We start from the raw sequence: 16781 nt of genomic DNA on the forward strand, positions 1-16781 counted from the left end.
ACTCGGAAAGCAGCACTCGGCTGTAAGTAGATTATTCTGTACAAATAAAAATTGTATTAAGAATTAAGAGGATACACCGTATGTAATAATATATGAGTAACTGTAGCAGATGGTCTGTACGCTGTTGTATTTTTCTCCTTCTAGTTAATTTAAGTGCCCGTTAATCATTTATTTATGAGTTAGCATTTGCTAGCATTAGCTATCTTAAGTTTGTTTACCGTGAGATTATGAAACAAAATACATAAAATAACATTAAAAAAATTCAGTCTGCAGTGACATTGGTGACATTATGTTTATTATAATATACATTATGTTTGAAGCAGCAGCACCCCTCACCCCTCACCCCCTCCCTCACCCCCCTCCCTCACCCTCTCCTCCCCCCCCCCCCCTCCTCCCTCCCCCGCCTCCAACGGCCCAACCGCCGCCGACGCTGGATGGAGACAGAGGGGGGGGGATTACCTCGGGTGGGAGAGAGGAGCAGGAGAGAGGGAAAACTTTTCCTCCTTTGTTTTTGTGCCATTTAGTAAAGTAAGTTAGAGAAGCGGAGGGGAGGCGTGTGAAGGAGGACTCTTCAGATTTTCCAGAGGTGGACTGAAGTGTTTATTGTGGAGTCAGGCGGGTAATGTATCTTCCAAAGCAGCGGCGGAGAATGGAAACTAGCTCCAGCAACAGCTGAGCTAGATTTTAAAAAGATTTGCATAAAGCAGGGCAGCAACGAACCCATGCTGTCGGTTTAGTTCAGCTTGAGAGTTTTAAAAGAGCCTGAGGATCATTTGAGAGCAAACCGGTTTCCCCTGGTCCCCCCTCCGCCGCCGCCGCCGCAGCTTTTGTGTGAATGGTGGGCTGTTCTTCCTGTCTGACAGGGCCAAGTCACAAAAACTTATAAAGTGCCGAAGACACGGACTCATCGGTAAGTTTTTAACCTCTGTGACATGTTGTTGTCTGTTGGGGGTGTTTTCACTGCTTGCTTATGTTTTCAAAGTCACTGTTTGTTATTCTGTGTCATTTTGGATTCATGGAAACAATACATTTGATTAGGGATAATGATTGATTACAGTTGAATGATCTCACTCCAAATCTGCCCTGATCGGTGCCAAACTCTACAGCTGGAAATGTTTGTAATAACACGTAGCAGACAGCCAGGCTGCTGCTCCTTTCTGAAAAACACTTGAAACTTTAGGCACACAGTGCTGCTGCACAAAGACATGATGATCTGTGATAATGCAGGCTGAACCAGCCTTTTAGACAGTCTGTACAGACCAGCCACCAGGCTTTTAAGCAGAGAGTTGATAGTTGATTTGTGCCTTTTATACACAGCTGTCATTTTAAATCCACAGGTGGTGTGGTGCAGAACTTTGTATTCATCCATGAGGCATTTAGGGATCCATATTTAAACATTTCATGTCTCCTTATGGCCCATGTAGCGTGCAGAAAGCCCTGCCCTGTGGTTCTGCTGTGTGATCCAAGGTGGGAGTGCCTCTCGTTTTCTGGGCAGTGTGATGACAGCCTACAGGTCATGTCTTTACTGCGGATCACAGTCTGTAGTTACCCCCCCTCCGACTACCATCTACAGACGTACTCTGTCAGCCTGAACCAGATGGTTTTGTCCCTTTGAAAAAAGCAGGGAGGAAGGCCTGTCCCTGCTTTTAGGAACAGGAGAAGGCAGGGAAGCAGGCACGAAGCAGGGGCTGATGACAGTTACACCACACATGTTGTTTTTCATTGTGCCTTTTAATTAGCAGCGCAGGCTAGGGTCTCTCTTTTGTCTTGTCTTTGTTATTAGGTTAGGCTAACACCATGCTGACTTCTTCAAATTGTTAAATATGTGATGTGCAGATTACCGAACACTAAACTTTATTTGAAATTCTACAGCGTGTGCACATTAAGAGCAGCTGACCTGCACTGCAAGGCAGGAATTCTCATTTTATGAGAACAGGCTTTAGTTTGAAGTTTGGATAATAGCTGTGTGTGGTACTGCTCTCTTATTAAAGTATTAGCTGGGAGACCTTTTTAGTGCCAAACATAAGAACTATGTATTTTAATTTAAACTACACACACAGTTCATCTTTCTGTTTTATCGTATATACAGTAATAAACAAGACTTTTTTTACTTCACTTAAAAACTGAACTTCACAAGGTAAGCCTCAACACTTTTAGGTGACTTTGATGCAATTCAGTAGTTTACTTTGAACAAATAATAAACAAGGAGAATCTAATTATGATTCTCCTCAGTTCCTGTGTAATCCATCACCAGCACAAACCCTATTAAGGATTATTTAAGTGAGTTTATCCCAGAAGGACTGCAGTGTCAGCACGTGACTCTGTCAGGCCCCCACTGCTTCTATCAATGGACACTCCACACGGTCAAACCTATACACTTAGTCAAAGTGTGGTGTTATGAATAAGAGCTCTGTTAAGGAAGAGCTGTGCCATATATTCTGTGCAAAATTTGTTACCGTGGTTAATCTGATAAAGTGTGTGGCTTTCCCCTCTGCTCTGTGGCCCTGAAACAGATTCATCTGAGAGTGCAGTGACGCATAGAAAATTCAGATCTTCTTTGTGTTTCCCATGCAAAAACAAAAGGTTATAATGTGACTGTGTTCTAGCTGTAAATGGCTGTCCTTCTCAAATAGTGTGAAGAAGAGAATGAGCTAGACGGAACTGGTGACAGATAGATACTTTATTGATCCCTGAGGGGAAATTCAGGTACAAAAAAACCCTATTGTCAGAAGGAGACCATATGAACTGTGACAGCAGTACTTTTGAAACATCCATCCATGAGCTACTTATAGTACTTTAAACATCAGTTCTAGATGTGACATGAGAGGGGGCAAGAACTTGGCTGGGAAAATGAGAGATGTACATTATATTTTAGGCTCCTAAGATTGCCGTAGGAGGTACAATTATTGCAGACTGGAATTTTACTAAGAGGGTTAAATGATAGAGTGCTGTAGACTTGCTGAATATAGACAGTGCGCTGGAGGTCTGAACCACTACTCAGTTCTCACTCCTGTTCTCCTATAGAATATATCCTATAGTATGTATAGTATTTTCTTTATCTACAAATGATCCTGTCAGATTTTATTTTACCTTGGCAGTCTACCTGTTGTTTCATCACCATCTTTCTTTGTTTTCAAAGATCTAAACAAAGTTTTAACTTTCTTTATGATAATACATTATATATATAGTGGTGATGTTTTTCTCAGGGACACTTGCACTGCATGATGGGTGGTTACATTCATCTTTGTCATATATTATCTCATACACAGCGCTATACTGTTACACTCCCACTTACATGTGGACATCAGACTCCACCAGACCGCCTACTAAATGCTGCTCTCCACCACAGACCTTAATAGAGCGTTATGGAGCGGCCCCTCCTTGTTGTCCTCAGTGTGCACTCTGTCTTCTGCGGCTGAATCACAGCTATAGCTCTCTGCAGAATCATATCTGGATGGATATTTCTTCCTAGTGTGGATTCACAATCATGTGTAGTCCTGTATACACTTGTGCACCTTCAACATGTGACTTTCCTTATGCTATTCTTTGTGTTTCAGATTCTCTGCAGTCTTAGGTTGAAAGGCCTCTATTGTTTAAACTAAAGTCAGGCAAGCATGAAGCTGCCAGATTATGAAGAGGGAAACAGCAATTCTGCTAATAAAACTGAGCCACGAGTGGATATTAACAGGGGGTCCGGGACTACGAGGCCAAATGATTTGGCAGCAAAAATCTAAACGTGATTGATTATTTCGAGATTGTGACTCACAAATTTCCACTTGAAAACTCAGAGTGATGACCAAGGTCCTGGAACTGAGCTGTGTGGAAAACTGGAGGACTTTTTCACTGGAGCACATCCACAGCATGTCACAAAAACTTTCTTGAGCCTTCCTCAGAAATGTGTATAGATTCCTGTATGTCGTTATATGTCTGATTTAGATGTCCAGTTGCTGCTTTGGTTTAAACAGGTGATTGCTATTGTGACAGACAGTAGAGTGGAGGATTAAGAACGGCCAGAAGTTGCATCTTGAATAAATGAATCTTCAGTTCTGGCACTAAAATGACACTTCAGTGTTTGAAAAACATGCAGAAAGTTGCTAAAACAGTTATTTATGCAGCCTCATGTTAAGGACACATGTACATGCTGAGTATTTTAATGTATCCCACGAGTCACGTATAGTCAACTTTACAGTGTTTGCACAGCACTAAAATGCTTACTGTTAAAAGTAGTTTTATACATAGTTCTTGAGCTGATGTACCCATTAGCTACTGTAATGTTTTAATCTTATTGCAGTTATAGAGGACTGTAGGGACATAATTCTCTGTAATGATTGGTTTTGTGTATGTTCCACGGACACAGTGATGTTTTATGCCTTTTTCTGTGAGGACGACAGTGGAACTTTTTAAAAACCACACCCAGTGGTGGACGGCACAGTTTGCAGATGAGGGTTGAAATGAAACAAAATACATGACACTACACTAGACTTTGTTGTTTCGAATGATTGTATTAGGCATGTTATGCTACACGTTAGCATGTTGCTGTCGATAGCTAATGCACTTCAAACTGCATAGATTTTGGATTCATAGGGCATCACTTGACGAAGAGCTGTTTCCTCACTCAGGGCCTCAGGATGTTTTTAGTCATTAGTTGATTATTGGACAATAACAGTCATCACATTATTTTCTTTTCAGTGTGACTGCATGGTGTGAATACTTGGAATTAAAAAAACCCTGAGCATTCAGTGTTAAAAAGTGGAAACTGGCTATCATGTGGTGCCTTGTTGATTATGCAAGTTGTTACAGCACACAGAAACACCCCCTCTGAAGTTGTCTCAATCACGTAAGGTACTTGTGTCACAATGGCAAGTGTTATGTGTTGATTATCCTGCAAGCCAGACAGATTACAGGCTGATTTACACTGTATCACAAGCCTGTCCATAGTGGCCACATTTCTGAATGAGGTGTTTGCTTATTTTTTCAGGTAACTGCTGTATTTTTCTGGGCTTGGCTCTTGGTTTATCAGTTGAAATGTAATTTCATGATCCAGCCTTTTGGTCCTCTCTGCTCTGTGTCACAAACAAAGGTCAGTTCCTGCTGAAACCTGATGTTCTACTTCCTCATCTGCTCCAGAGCTTCCTGCAGCAGACAGGCAGGAAACTCAATAGTGGGACTTTTGATGTCTTGCTCAATATGTGTCTCAGTGGAAGCAGATGTTGTTGTGATGATGAGCCTGGATTTATATATGTGTGCAGTTCTCTGCTTAGCACAGTGGGATCATTTTAACAGACCCACTGTGACAGTTAGTTTTATTCCTTTGGTTCTGTTGCCTTGACTCGTCAGGATTTTAGCTGGTCAGAGTGGTCAACTGAAGATGGTGTGATTTATAGGTACAACTGTTCAGACACCGATGCATCTCACATTCTTGGTAAAGTCTTCCAAGTGAAGCTGTCAGACAGCCAACCTATAACACTGCAGGTTTTCAGCTTCTCAGCTGGCCCTGGCTGTCAAGTCAGGGGAGCACTTGCAGAATCTTTGACTGTGACCACACACCCACCCCTTGATTAAACACACCCAAAGTTAGCTATGTGGGGAACTTGCCTGCTCCTCAGCAGCTGAGCACTCAAACGGCTCCGCTCTGCCCCCCTGGAGTGTTTGTTCAAGGGGAGTACACCAGCACCAACATAATATTCTAAAAGCTCATCTGTAGTTGCTTTCAGTTCCTGTCTGTCACCTCTTAAGTAAATGTGATACTACAGCTATTGTCTTTACCCATAGGCGTAGCTATCACTATATCAGAGGGGGACGTGTCCCCCCCCACATTTTAAAATGACCCGGTTCGTCCCCACACACATACATTTACTGAGTAGGAAACTCTGCTTATCGCTGTTTCGATTGCTCGTGAAAAAATTCGTTCCACTTGATTCATAAGAGAATCGCGGCTGAAATCCAGTTTTTTTATTCAATAAGCAGTGTGGTTCATGGTCCAACAACTCTTTGAAACTCAGATGATGAGAACTGTGTTCAAACAAAATATGCTGATGTTATTTCAGTGATGAGATACATTTTTAAAGCTCACTTATATTGGTTGTTAAGTAAAAAGTAAAGCACTATCTCTCCATCTCTTGGTATTTGAGGTTGGTACTGGGAGTGAGTCAGAGGCAGGGCCATCATGTAGGGCCAGTGGAGGAAGTTCTATTGCTGAGGTGAGTGATGACAGGGAAAACTCAATCAGGTGGGCATGAGGGAGCTTTGCCAGTGGTTTGTCTCTGTGAATGAGAGAAGGCGGCAGACATGGAGGCTTTCTGTTAGTGTAGTAGCACCAGTATGGTTGACATACAGAAACTAGTTTTGTCAACCATACATCCATACATAAAATCAATGTTTTTGTTGAGTCTTTCTCTGATATAGTCATTGAGTTGAGTGTTTACTTCTGTGGGTAAAATAGGTGTTTAACAACCTGTTAAAATCTACTACTTCATATTATTATATTATATATATTTCATAATATACTAATTTTGTGAAAAAAACTAACTTTTTTTCACCACCCACCCACAGAAGGTGCCCCCCCCCCCACATAGACACACATTTTTAATGCTTCCTACGCCACTGTTTTTACCATCCAGTAAACAATGTTTACTGATTGAACTTTAAGCCTCAAATGCTTAAGCCAGTGTGCCTAAACTGAAAGGCACAGTATTTTTTCAGCTGGTTGAAAGCTTAGTATCTTAACAGTGGATTGCAGAGACCTTTTTTTTTTTTTTTTTTTAGCAAAAATCAGTGTCACAGGGGGAATGAATCCTTATCACTCCTTTTGCCTTTTTCCATTGGCTGTGGGATCAGAACGAGTTTTGTAAATAAGACATTTTTTTCATACATGCACATTTTGTTCGGCAGAATTATTTCTGTAATTAATCAATAGGCATCCAACTATGCTAACAAACATAAAAGCTCAAAAACGAGCATAAAAATCTTTTAAGCTTTTATCATCCATAAAACAACAACAAACATACATTGTTTGTTGTTTCCGACATCTGTTCAATATTTTCAACATATTTTGTGAACGTATATTCTTCGTATAATGCCATCACATCATGTTTAAACTTGAATTTGTTCAGCTCTTTTGTTGTCAAGAGAATAAGCTTGGTGTCATTGTCACCATCATATTATTACCATATTAGCACAATGACGCTACCAAATGACCCAAAGCAGTGCTGTTACAGCCTTACAGAGCTGCTCTGACTCGTATTCAAATAGTTGCCAGGCAACTTTAGCTTGTAGAAAATTCAGCACTGGGATGTTTTTTAGGGGGGCCTCCAACGACTTAAGTCATTAGGACAGATAGTTCTGCTTCTAGTTAGGGTGCTCTCCCTCCATCACTCACCACCCCTCTGAAGGAAAATACTTGGCAACCAACTTAAAGCAAACAATTTGGGATGTAGCTGTTTCCTTGCTGCTCTCAGCCATCTTTATGTGGTCTGCTTTTTTCGGCTGTATGGTCTCCTCCGAGTGCCACTAGAGGTCACAGCATGGGCCTCAGAGTCTTTGTTTTTCCCCATAATAGGTCTATTCTCCCAAAGCAGCACTGACTTCCAAGCCTGCTAGACATTGGAGACCATTGTGAAAAGGGGGGATAACATGAGGCAAACATGGACTTGTACCTGTATGTGGTAAAATACTGTTCACTGTTATGTGTTCATTTATGGGTGAATAATTAAATGTAGATTTTACGATCGTAGAACAAAATTAAAAATGTAACTGAATATGATTTTTGGTAGTAAGCAGGATGAGTGGACTGGTGCTAATTCTAATGCTTTTACTAAATTCAATAAACTGCCCATAAAGCATTCATTCATTCATGGCCTACTATACTCAACAGAATTGTGGGTAATTTAGTTAGTCCGATGACTGTAAGTACTGTGAAGCTAAGAAGGATTTATGTTATTATCTGCCTGCAATATTTTGTAGGAAGCTTTATATGAATTTTATTATATTCTAGATTTAATTTATTATCTCTGTGTACCTTATATATTTTATTAAAACACAAACTGAATCAACATGGAATTGATCACATAATAGAAAGTAACCAAACAGTTAACTTCTTTGTATGAGGCTGGCTGGTGCACATGTTTCATATCTAAACCACAAGGAGTGATACTGAAATACAGGTAAATACAACTAAGGCAAAATGCTCTGAACAAAAGCCAGTTTAGCTCCGAGACAGAATGTCTTCTTAAGTCTGCACATAACATAAACATCGAGGTAGCAGTTGTTGTTTTTTTCTTAACCTCTTCTCCTGTCTGGGGTCAACAGCTTACTTACTTAGTGAGTGTATCAAGCCATTTTATTACAAAATGAAAGAAAAATATTTTTAAGTTTAGAGTTTATTAAGATGTTGAGATAACTTTTAAAGTTATAGATCTGCCTGCTCTTTCTGTTCTGTTCTGAGTTTTTGGATCTCTCCAGTGTTCTGCTGTAGTCAAAAACATTTCATAATGTTTTCCATTGATATTAGGTCTATTTTTTTACTGATATCAAAACCTTAATTAATTAATTGTCTTCAAAAGTCAACTTTTTCTAAAAAAAACCCCTTAAAATAAAAACAACAACTAAGTAATCTGACAGATACTAAGAAAAAAGGCAGTCCTGTCTCCTGTTTCAAGGCAGGACGGCAGTCGTCAGTGACAGAAAGCAGAAAGACTAGGTGTTGTGAGTGAATGAAAAAGAAAAGAGAACTTTCCAGTAGCTTCATTTTTTCCAAGTAGAGTCATTTAAAGGCAGGACATACAAATTACACACTACTGTGTCTGAGAACGCTAAAAACAATGCGCCACATTTCAGTGTTAAAAAGAAATCTCATTTAGGGTTTGAAAACTGAGGTAAAGACAGAGAGGACAGAGAGAAGCTGGTAGTTATTAAGGAGAAATGGCAGGACTGACTGTTTGTCCTAAGTAGAAAACGTGAGTTAGCTGTAATCGGATCTCAGCTGTGGTGAGCTCATACAGGAGGCCTGCCAGCAGCCTCAGAAAGAGCAGTCCACCCATAAGCCTTTAGCCCCACTGCAGCCCTCAGTGGCTCTCTGCAGGCCTGCCAACTTAAATATCATATATAATCTTTCAGCAGTAATAGTTGGTGAACTTCCACTTGAACACAAATTATAAAGGATGAGGAGGAAGGAAGGAAGAAAGTGGATGGAAAGTAGATCTTGACTTTCTTTTATCAGGGTTGTGTCTGAATTTGAAGAAGTGGCTGTAATACTCTTTTATACCCTTTTTCATTTCATTCTCAAGAGACACTTAACACTATATTATTGTAATTGTAAGTGGAACTGATGGATAATTCAGATGACAACTGTCTGAGGCCATGATCACAAATGGTTACAAACAAATCTAACTAGAATTATATTGAATGAATGAATGACTGATGATGTGTGTGTTTTATATGTGTATTTGCAGTGACTGCTACACATACAGAGCAGTTCAGAAGGAAACACAGATGATCCAAAGATTTCACATGTTTACCTCTGGAGTGCCTGGGTTTCTGTGTTTTTCAGGCTAACTGTAAGTAGTGACCAAACTTTATCCTTTTTAATGTATCAACATATTTTCTCTTGCAGTCACCACACCTGCTCAGATGGACTTGAGATAACACCAGCTTAAGTTCTGCCCTCGTCCTGAACTTCAGTCCCACAGCCTCTGACCTTCAGGCAGAATGGCAGATCCCACTGGGCTGAGCCCTGAAGGGGTGGGTGCGGGCATAGCTGAGGTCGATGCCTGTAGTTTGGAGATAGAGAGGAAGTATGATGTCATCCCTGCCGTCATCTGCTCAATGTGTTGCCTGTTCGGCATCATCTACTGCTTCTTTGGTGAGGATCCCTGACAGACCTTGACACTGAGCAATCTGAAACATTCAAGGACACTTAGTTGTAGTCTGTGGTTCCTCTTTGTAATTTTTGTTTGTGTTTCTTCTTCCAGGTTACCGCTGTTTCAAAGCAGTCATGTTTCTATCCGGTCTGATGTTTGGCTCGGTCATCATTTTCTTGCTGTGCCACAAGGAGCATGTACTGGACACCCAGCTGAGCGTCGAGGCCAGCGCGGGCATCGGCCTCGGTATCGGCCTTCTATGCGGTCTGGTCACCATGCTGGTGCGGAGCGTTGGCCTCTTCATGACAGGCCTGCTGCTAGGTCTTCTCCTGGCTCTTGCTGCCCTGCTGGTCACACACCAGTTTTTCATACCAACAACAGTCTGGGTGCCGCTGGGAGCCCTCCTGGGATCGGGCATGCTGTTCGCAGTGCTTACTCTGCAGTGGCAGAAGATGTTCACCGTGCTCTCCACCTCTGTGTTCGGAGCTGCTATCATGACAGTGTGTGCTGATTACTTTGTGGAGATGCTAGCTTTGGCCAAGCATGTCTACGAATGCTTGCGCCTAACGCCAGGGCCACCACTCTGCTGGTACAGCTGGGTCATCCTGGGAATCTGGCCCACTCTCAGCGTCATTGGAGTACTGGTGCAGTGGAAACTGACAGATAACAGCTTCTCACACACAGACGGTAAGGATAAAATATGAGTATGGTCATAGCTGTGTCAGGCCCAGATTGATCAAATGTTAGTTAGAGAGTAGGGAAGCCTTTGCTGGGTACAGAAACTGTGCAGGAGAAAGTGATCACATGATTTATTCATGCAGGCCCAGAACAGGCACAGAATATGAATATGCTGAATCCATTTTTATCCATCATGAACCCCTGCTGCTTGTCACAAAGGGAAGTTTTAGTCACATAGTTCTAAAAGCTACTTCATCTTTCTCTCATAGTCGTTCTCAGTCGGAGACAGAAGAGGATCCAGTTAATGCGGATTCGTGAGAAGGACGCCAAGAAGCGACAGCAGGCAGGTGGGCAGGAAGGCACGTACCGTCGTAAACCCACCCCAGTCAAACGTTACGCTGGGGATCTACTGGCACCGGTCAGTGTCACCCAACATGGCGTGTGCTGCACTCATTATTGTGTACTTATAGCAGCAGTTTGGACCACCATAAAGAACAAAAGAAAAATAAAGGATGTGGAAATAAATAACATCTTTTGTATGTATTCATCTCTGTCTCCTCCCTTCTGCCTCCCAGAGTTACCTGCAAAGTCTGCGAGACAGACAGACTGGCACCGGCACTTCTCTTAGCAGCCTGAGCACCAACAACCACACCATGATCGACCTGGACTACGACACCGGCTCCACCGCGCCCCTCACAGCTACAACTCCGGTCGTCAGGGTCTAAGCAGCTCGGAGATGAGAAGGGACTACTTAGTGCTAGAATATAACTTTTTTTAACTGGGGCTTTACAGCCCTTTAATGGAGCAAGGATGGACTCCTCCGCTGTAAGAGGTGTGACGATGATAAAACCACTACAACCACTGACAGAAGACACTTACAGATATTAAAACATAAGATCACCCATGTCCATTGATTCTGTATTAAATGCATAACAGCAAGAACGAGCCTCAAAAACAGACACATCTGTTTTGGTAGTGAATGTGACAAATTTGTGCGACTCATTACATGTACTGTACTTCAGGAGTTAGTCTTTGCCAACAAGTGTTGTGTTGTGTTGTGTATTACCCGTCAACCGTTTGGAAGTTTTTTGTTTCTTTTAGATGGTATTACATGGAGTATGACAAAGTGAAGCAAAAGCTCTTAAAGCTCATTACTGCAGCCTTCAGCACTCTGTGACCGTTCTTTTGTTTTTTGCATTGTAGTTCCTCATACAATAGGAGAAAGTTTAGACTGTCGTGTATGCTTGTGGAGTCAAGTTTTCATAATTTAATTTATATAACAACCAAGTACCTGGTAGTGTTGAAAAAAGGACAAAAAACAAAGCATGTTTGTTGTTCATTTGTAGATTTTTTTTTAAAAACAAACTAATTATCCATCTTGTTTTAAAATGTGCAGGGACGAATGTTACCTGAATCTGTAAATATCTGTTAATAGGAATTTCAGAAAGTTAATAAAACTTTGATTTTGGAAAAAAAAAGTCATGATTGAGTGAGATCTGTGGTCTGTTTGTCTCTTCAGGTTCTTAGCAACACTGGCAGCATTACTCACCAGATTTTTCATAGGCAATAAAAGAGGTCATGGGGAGGATTTCCTCCGCTGTAATTGGTTGGGGTTGCCATGGTGTTTCCAACGTTTTTTGTGTTACTGACAGCACAGTGAAGAACAGAGCACTCTTTGATCACATGAAATATTTTTCTGATTATCATTTGTGACAGAATTGCACACACAAAGGCGGCTTGTATTTACATGTCATCAGTTTATTATAAAAATGTTACATTTCTCACAGGCCAGTGTGAATCCAGACATACTGTAATGGATGCGACCAGACATACAAGGATGGTTAAACAAAACGGAGCAGAAAGTGCACACTCCCATCATCAACATTACATCTGACTGAAAACATTACCACACATAATCCAACACATGTGTCCAAGAAGAAAAAAAAACAAAAAAGGTCTTGATTTCTCCTTGACATCATACAAACGCTTGTGTAATCCAAAAAACAGTGTACAGTGTAATCTTTACAAACATCAGCCTGCTCTGAGAGCTTTGTTAATCAGATCCAGTGAGATAAATATCAATCTTCACACTTGATTTTTTCTTATGTGATCATTGATTATTCACCATTAAGTCCTACTGCTGAGGTTGCATGGTTGGCAATGCCCCTGTAGTGAGTGGAACCAGCACCCCCTGCTGCCTCCTGGTGGCCAAACACTAGCATCGCATCCAGCGCTCCTTCTTGCTCAGTGGGTATCCTCTGTCCACTCGCAGCAGCTCATTCACTCGCCAGTAGTTGTCTCCCTTGAAGAAGAAAATCTTGCCGTTGGTCCAGGTGAAGGCAGCATCAGGAGAAGAAGGCACTCCAGTAAAGAGCATGCTGAGCGGTTTGGGATAGAAGGAGAAGTCGTTGTACTTCAGCTCATCCCATTGCCAGTACTCTGAACCCTGAAAAGCAATGAGGCAATACAAATGAGGATTTCTCCAGGTATTAAATGTGGATGCGGCAACATATATGTTGCCGCATCCACATTTAATATATTAAATTAAACATAATATATATGTTTATATATAAGGGACAGTTCACCCCAAAATTGTGAATAGATTCACTATTGAGCTATCCAGTAGTTGCCGAGTGTAGTTAAGCAGAAATGAGTTCTTACACAGCATTAGTTTGATTGTGTTTGGGGTGAACTTTCCCTTTAAACGCCCCTGCCAGGTACCTTGATGAAGACCAGCTTCTTGTTCCTCTCCAGGTAAAGAGCAGCATCAATATTAGCAGGGATCCGCTTCACCTGTTTAGGGTAGCCATAGTCCAGCATGAACCTGTTATACCTCCACACTTTATCACCTGTGATCACAAACAAAGATTTTAAACATCCAGGACGGACAGCTGCCGAGGAGAAGGTGTACTACAGAAGTCCAGCTCTACCCTTTAAGAAGTATGTGATGTTGGTTCTTTGAGAGTGCACAGCAGCATTCAGGTTTCCAGGGAGTTCCCTCCACAGTCTGTTGATTTTTATCGGTGTGTTGTGTCCCAGATCAGAGACAGTCCAGACATAATCACCACTAAAAGCAAAGGTCTTACTCCAGGGGCCTGATGAAACAAATGTTGATGTCCATTTAGAAAATAATCAGGATATAAATAGACACAGATAAGAGTGTCTTGTGATCTGTTCTCTTCAAAGCTCCACTGGTTGGTTTTACGTTGTTTTGAAAACATTCTATCAAACTGTTAAACTCACACCTGAAATCTATTAAATGTACCATTTTGTCCTTCCCATATAAACCCAGCCTCTTTATCGCCTAAGGTTTAATGCATGTGGATTTTTTTTTGCAGCTGATCTATAAGTTACCGAGCATAATGGCATCCAGCCTTGCAGTGCAGGGGTCAGGGATGTTCTCAGTTCCATGGTTGCTTTCTGTGGGGAACACACTGTCTGGAGTTGTTGGACTGGCTAAAGTGCTGGTGATGCGTTTTCCTGTAAAACAGAGAGGGTTTAGTGTGAACATTGAATTATGATTTATGATATATAGATGTGTGTTATCAAAGTGAGATGGGCTGGTGAATCTGAGCTGCTGCAGTTAAAGTACTAGTTACTAGTGGTAGTACTAAGCTAGATCATGTGAAGTGTAACATCATATCTCAGACTTTCGTGCACCCCCCTCACCATATAGTGCCTGGATGCCTTTCACATCATCTGAGTGCAGCCTGAAGTTGGCACGGTAACCAGAGTAAACAGGTGCCATCAGTGAGCTTGTGAACTGGGAGTGACCCAGGCCGAGGGCGTGGCCTATCTCATGGGCAGCTACAATACGCAGATTAGTTCCATAATATGTTCCCTCAGTCCAGAACTCATCCTCATCAAAGTGGACAACACCAGATTCTGGTGACTCAGCGTGGGCCAGAACATGACCTGCAATGGAGCAAATAAACAGAAATGATTACAAACGACAGCTGCTCCAACGGCATCAGTGTTCAGTGTTTCTATTTGCAGAGAAGACTAACCCCGGCCATCAAAAGGGACAGAGCAGTAGCCATCTTTCTTATGGAAGGAGATCCTTATGTCGGCTCTGCCGTAGTCGACCTCCCTGAAGGTCAAAGCTGCCACATCACTCCAGTACGTGAAGGCAGAGCGGATGGCGGCCCTGACCTCTGTCTTCTTCATGTCAGGAGTGTAGTTGTAGATACGATAGGTCAGACTCCTTTTTCTCCAACGACCTGAAAAAAAAGGAGAGTTGTTTGTTTCTCCTTAATTCAACTTTAAAAAAGGACTCTTTGATACTCTGACCTCCAGTGGCTTTACAAAGAGGAAATGTGGTTAAATTGCACTACATTACACTGTAGGCAGCGGACACAGCTTCACAGGTTAGATCATTTACTTCCTGTATGTAAAACTGATGTATATACACATTTAGATCAGCAAAAAATAATCAATAAGTTGTCTATGTAATTACAGATTAAACTATGCAGCAGTATAAAGTATAAATGATTTAAATCAGCCTCAGTACAGCTGAGTATTCTAAATATATTTTACTTTACATACTTAATATTTTGATGCTCTGCATCAGATTTTGAATGCAGGAGTTATAAGAGTGTGCAGAACTGCAGCCTTAACTCAGTTACTGCTGTTTAATCTTGTGGTGTTTAACAACGCAATGGTCTTGGGTTAAAGCACAGCAAAAAAAGAAAAAGAAAAGCTGACTTATTGCTCTTATTGCTTATAGGCACCACTGTCAGCATGAAAACAACGAAGATGACCGTAACTTAAAACCATAATTATATTTCTGGATGATAGACTCACCCATCACTCTGTACTTGTGAAACTTCTTGTTAAAGGGATCCTCCAAACCACAGCGGGGCTTTCTCATCACATCCAGGGTGGCTTCATCTATTTCTCCAGTAGGTGGCAGATCGTTCACCCTCTGGAATACCCTTAAACAAGACAAGAGGCCATCAAACTTATGCACACAACAACAACGCTCGATTAGGATGAAACTATATTTAGACATATTGTAGATTTACTCAGCGTGTCATAGAGCATGCTGAGATATGTCACCTGAGAGCTTCAATGACCTCCTCCAGGTAATGAGGGTCCTGTGGATCAGTGTTGTCATTCAGGTAGCCATACTGCCTCAAATAGGCCTGTACATGTGTAAACAGGAAATACTGCAGCCAACTTATTTAGGACAAACATTAGAAGTTCAACATCTGAATACAAGTGATAAAAGTCAGCATTGTGTTACCCATACCGTTGCTTCATCTAACTCAGTCCACAGCACCACTGCACAGAAACCTCCTCTGAGGCTGAGCAGCAGCAGCAGCAGCAGTCCTGAGTGCTCCATTCTGCCCCAAATGTCCACAGCTGTCTGAGAAATGCTCAGCAGAGTCCCACAGCAGAGTCTTTGTCCTGAGGACGCTCCAGCAGTTTTTAAGTCTGCCGGCGTGAGTCAGCCCTGTGACTCCGATGATGCACCTCTGAAGAATGAGGGTTGCAGGAGCAGCCAGTTGGCCTGTTGCCAACATGTCTGCTGTTAAACTGCACAGCTGCTCACAGAGGGAGAGGGGTCTGAGAGGCAACAGGCTGTATTCACGTTTACACTAGTGTGCTTTATAATCCACTGAACAACCTGAAACCTCCTTCAACACAGCTACTGCTTTATTATGGTATTAATCCAAGATTGGATCATAGCTTAATTGTGGGCCTAACCCCAAGGAAGAACCTCGCCCTTACAGTTGCCTTAAAGAAACAACTTAAAGAAACACCCCTATAAGCATAATATAACATTCTATGTGAGACAAAGTAACTATTAAATTCTGCTGATGCATTTGACTTTTCATTTGGGAGGTTAACATGTAACTATTTATTCCTATCAAGGAAGGATAAATTTGGTTTTGTTATTCTCAGCAACTCCAATTCCTTCTAGTTCCTGTACTCCTGAGCACTGTGTCATATTTCTGATCAATTTGTAGCAGTTTGCAGCTGTGTAAAACCACAAATAATGTAACACCCACATAAATCAGAAGTGCTATTTGCAGAGCACAAAAAAGGCTGATGGAAGTCCTGTAATGTGTATTTGTGCACAGTTTAGGATCACAGTAGACTAATGTGTATGAATCTGGTATAAAGAAGCATGACCAGTGAAACAGCTGCTTTCAAGATGTGAGTGCACGTTTGGCATCGTACAGCCTCAGAGGTCCCACACAGAACATTTGTCTTTGAACTTCAGGTCAACAGCAGAGCTTT

General features: G+C 41.7%; 2 protein-coding genes across 4 annotated transcripts; one reads left to right on the top strand and one right to left on the bottom strand.

Annotated features, from left to right (window-relative positions):
* The first annotated feature begins 457 nt into the window (after positions 1–457).
* Positions 458–11901, top strand: LOC114436542 (transmembrane protein 198-like). 3 transcript variants are annotated; one of them, XM_028406847.1, is made up of 5 exons: positions 458–910; positions 9611–9859; positions 9969–10544; positions 10805–10894; positions 11111–11901. In XM_028406847.1, the coding sequence occupies exons 2-5, from the start codon at positions 9706–9708 to the stop codon at positions 11161–11163; spliced, it is 873 nt and encodes a 290-aa protein (XP_028262648.1). In that variant the 5' UTR covers positions 458–910; positions 9611–9705; the 3' UTR covers positions 11164–11901. The 3 variants fall into 3 exon arrangements, with proteins under 3 accessions (XP_028262648.1, XP_028262649.1, XP_028262647.1); XM_028406848.1 differs by having other exon boundaries at positions 10805–10882; positions 11111–11900; XM_028406846.1 differs by having other exon boundaries at positions 10805–10953; positions 11111–11887.
* A 371-nt stretch (positions 11902–12272) lies between these two features.
* Positions 12273–15972, bottom strand: mmp19 (matrix metallopeptidase 19). Its single transcript, XM_028406845.1, has 9 exons — positions 15787–15972; positions 15594–15679; positions 15339–15469; positions 14543–14755; positions 14205–14450; positions 13890–14015; positions 13466–13630; positions 13257–13384; positions 12273–12981 (listed from the first exon to the last, which is right to left on the bottom strand). Exons 1-9 carry the CDS (start codon positions 15877–15879, stop codon positions 12751–12753), a joined length of 1419 nt encoding a protein of 472 aa, XP_028262646.1. The 5' UTR covers positions 15880–15972; the 3' UTR covers positions 12273–12750.
* Between the last annotated feature and the right edge of the window lie 809 nt (positions 15973–16781).

The sequence above is a fragment of the Parambassis ranga genome, chromosome 5 (assembly GCF_900634625.1).
Source record: "Parambassis ranga chromosome 5, fParRan2.1, whole genome shotgun sequence".
Lineage (NCBI taxonomy): Eukaryota > Metazoa > Chordata > Actinopteri > Ambassidae > Parambassis > Parambassis ranga.

What these genes read in the sequence shown, in the direction of transcription:
- LOC114436542 (XM_028406846.1), top strand. Translation starts at nt 9,706, where the DNA reads ATGGCAGATCCCACTGGGCTGAGCCCTGAAGGGGTGGGTGCGGGCATA. An exon ending in CATCATCTACTGCTTCTTTG is followed by an intron (nt 9,860 to 9,968) that starts GTGAGGATCCCT and finishes TTCTTCTTCCAG; the next exon opens with GTTACCGCTGTTTCAAAGCA. An exon ending in CAGCTTCTCACACACAGACG is followed by an intron (nt 10,545 to 10,804) that starts GTAAGGATAAAA and finishes TTTCTCTCATAG; the next exon opens with TCGTTCTCAGTCGGAGACAG.
- mmp19 (XM_028406845.1), bottom strand. Translation starts at nt 15,879, where the DNA reads ATGGAGCACTCAGGACTGCTGCTGCTGCTGCTGCTCAGCCTCAGAGGA. An exon ending in CTGAGTTAGATGAAGCAACG is followed by an intron (nt 15,680 to 15,786) that starts GTATGGGTAACA and finishes ACACATGTACAG; the next exon opens with GCCTATTTGAGGCAGTATGG. An exon ending in GAGGTCATTGAAGCTCTCAG is followed by an intron (nt 15,470 to 15,593) that starts GTGACATATCTC and finishes GTCTTGTTTAAG; the next exon opens with GGTATTCCAGAGGGTGAACG.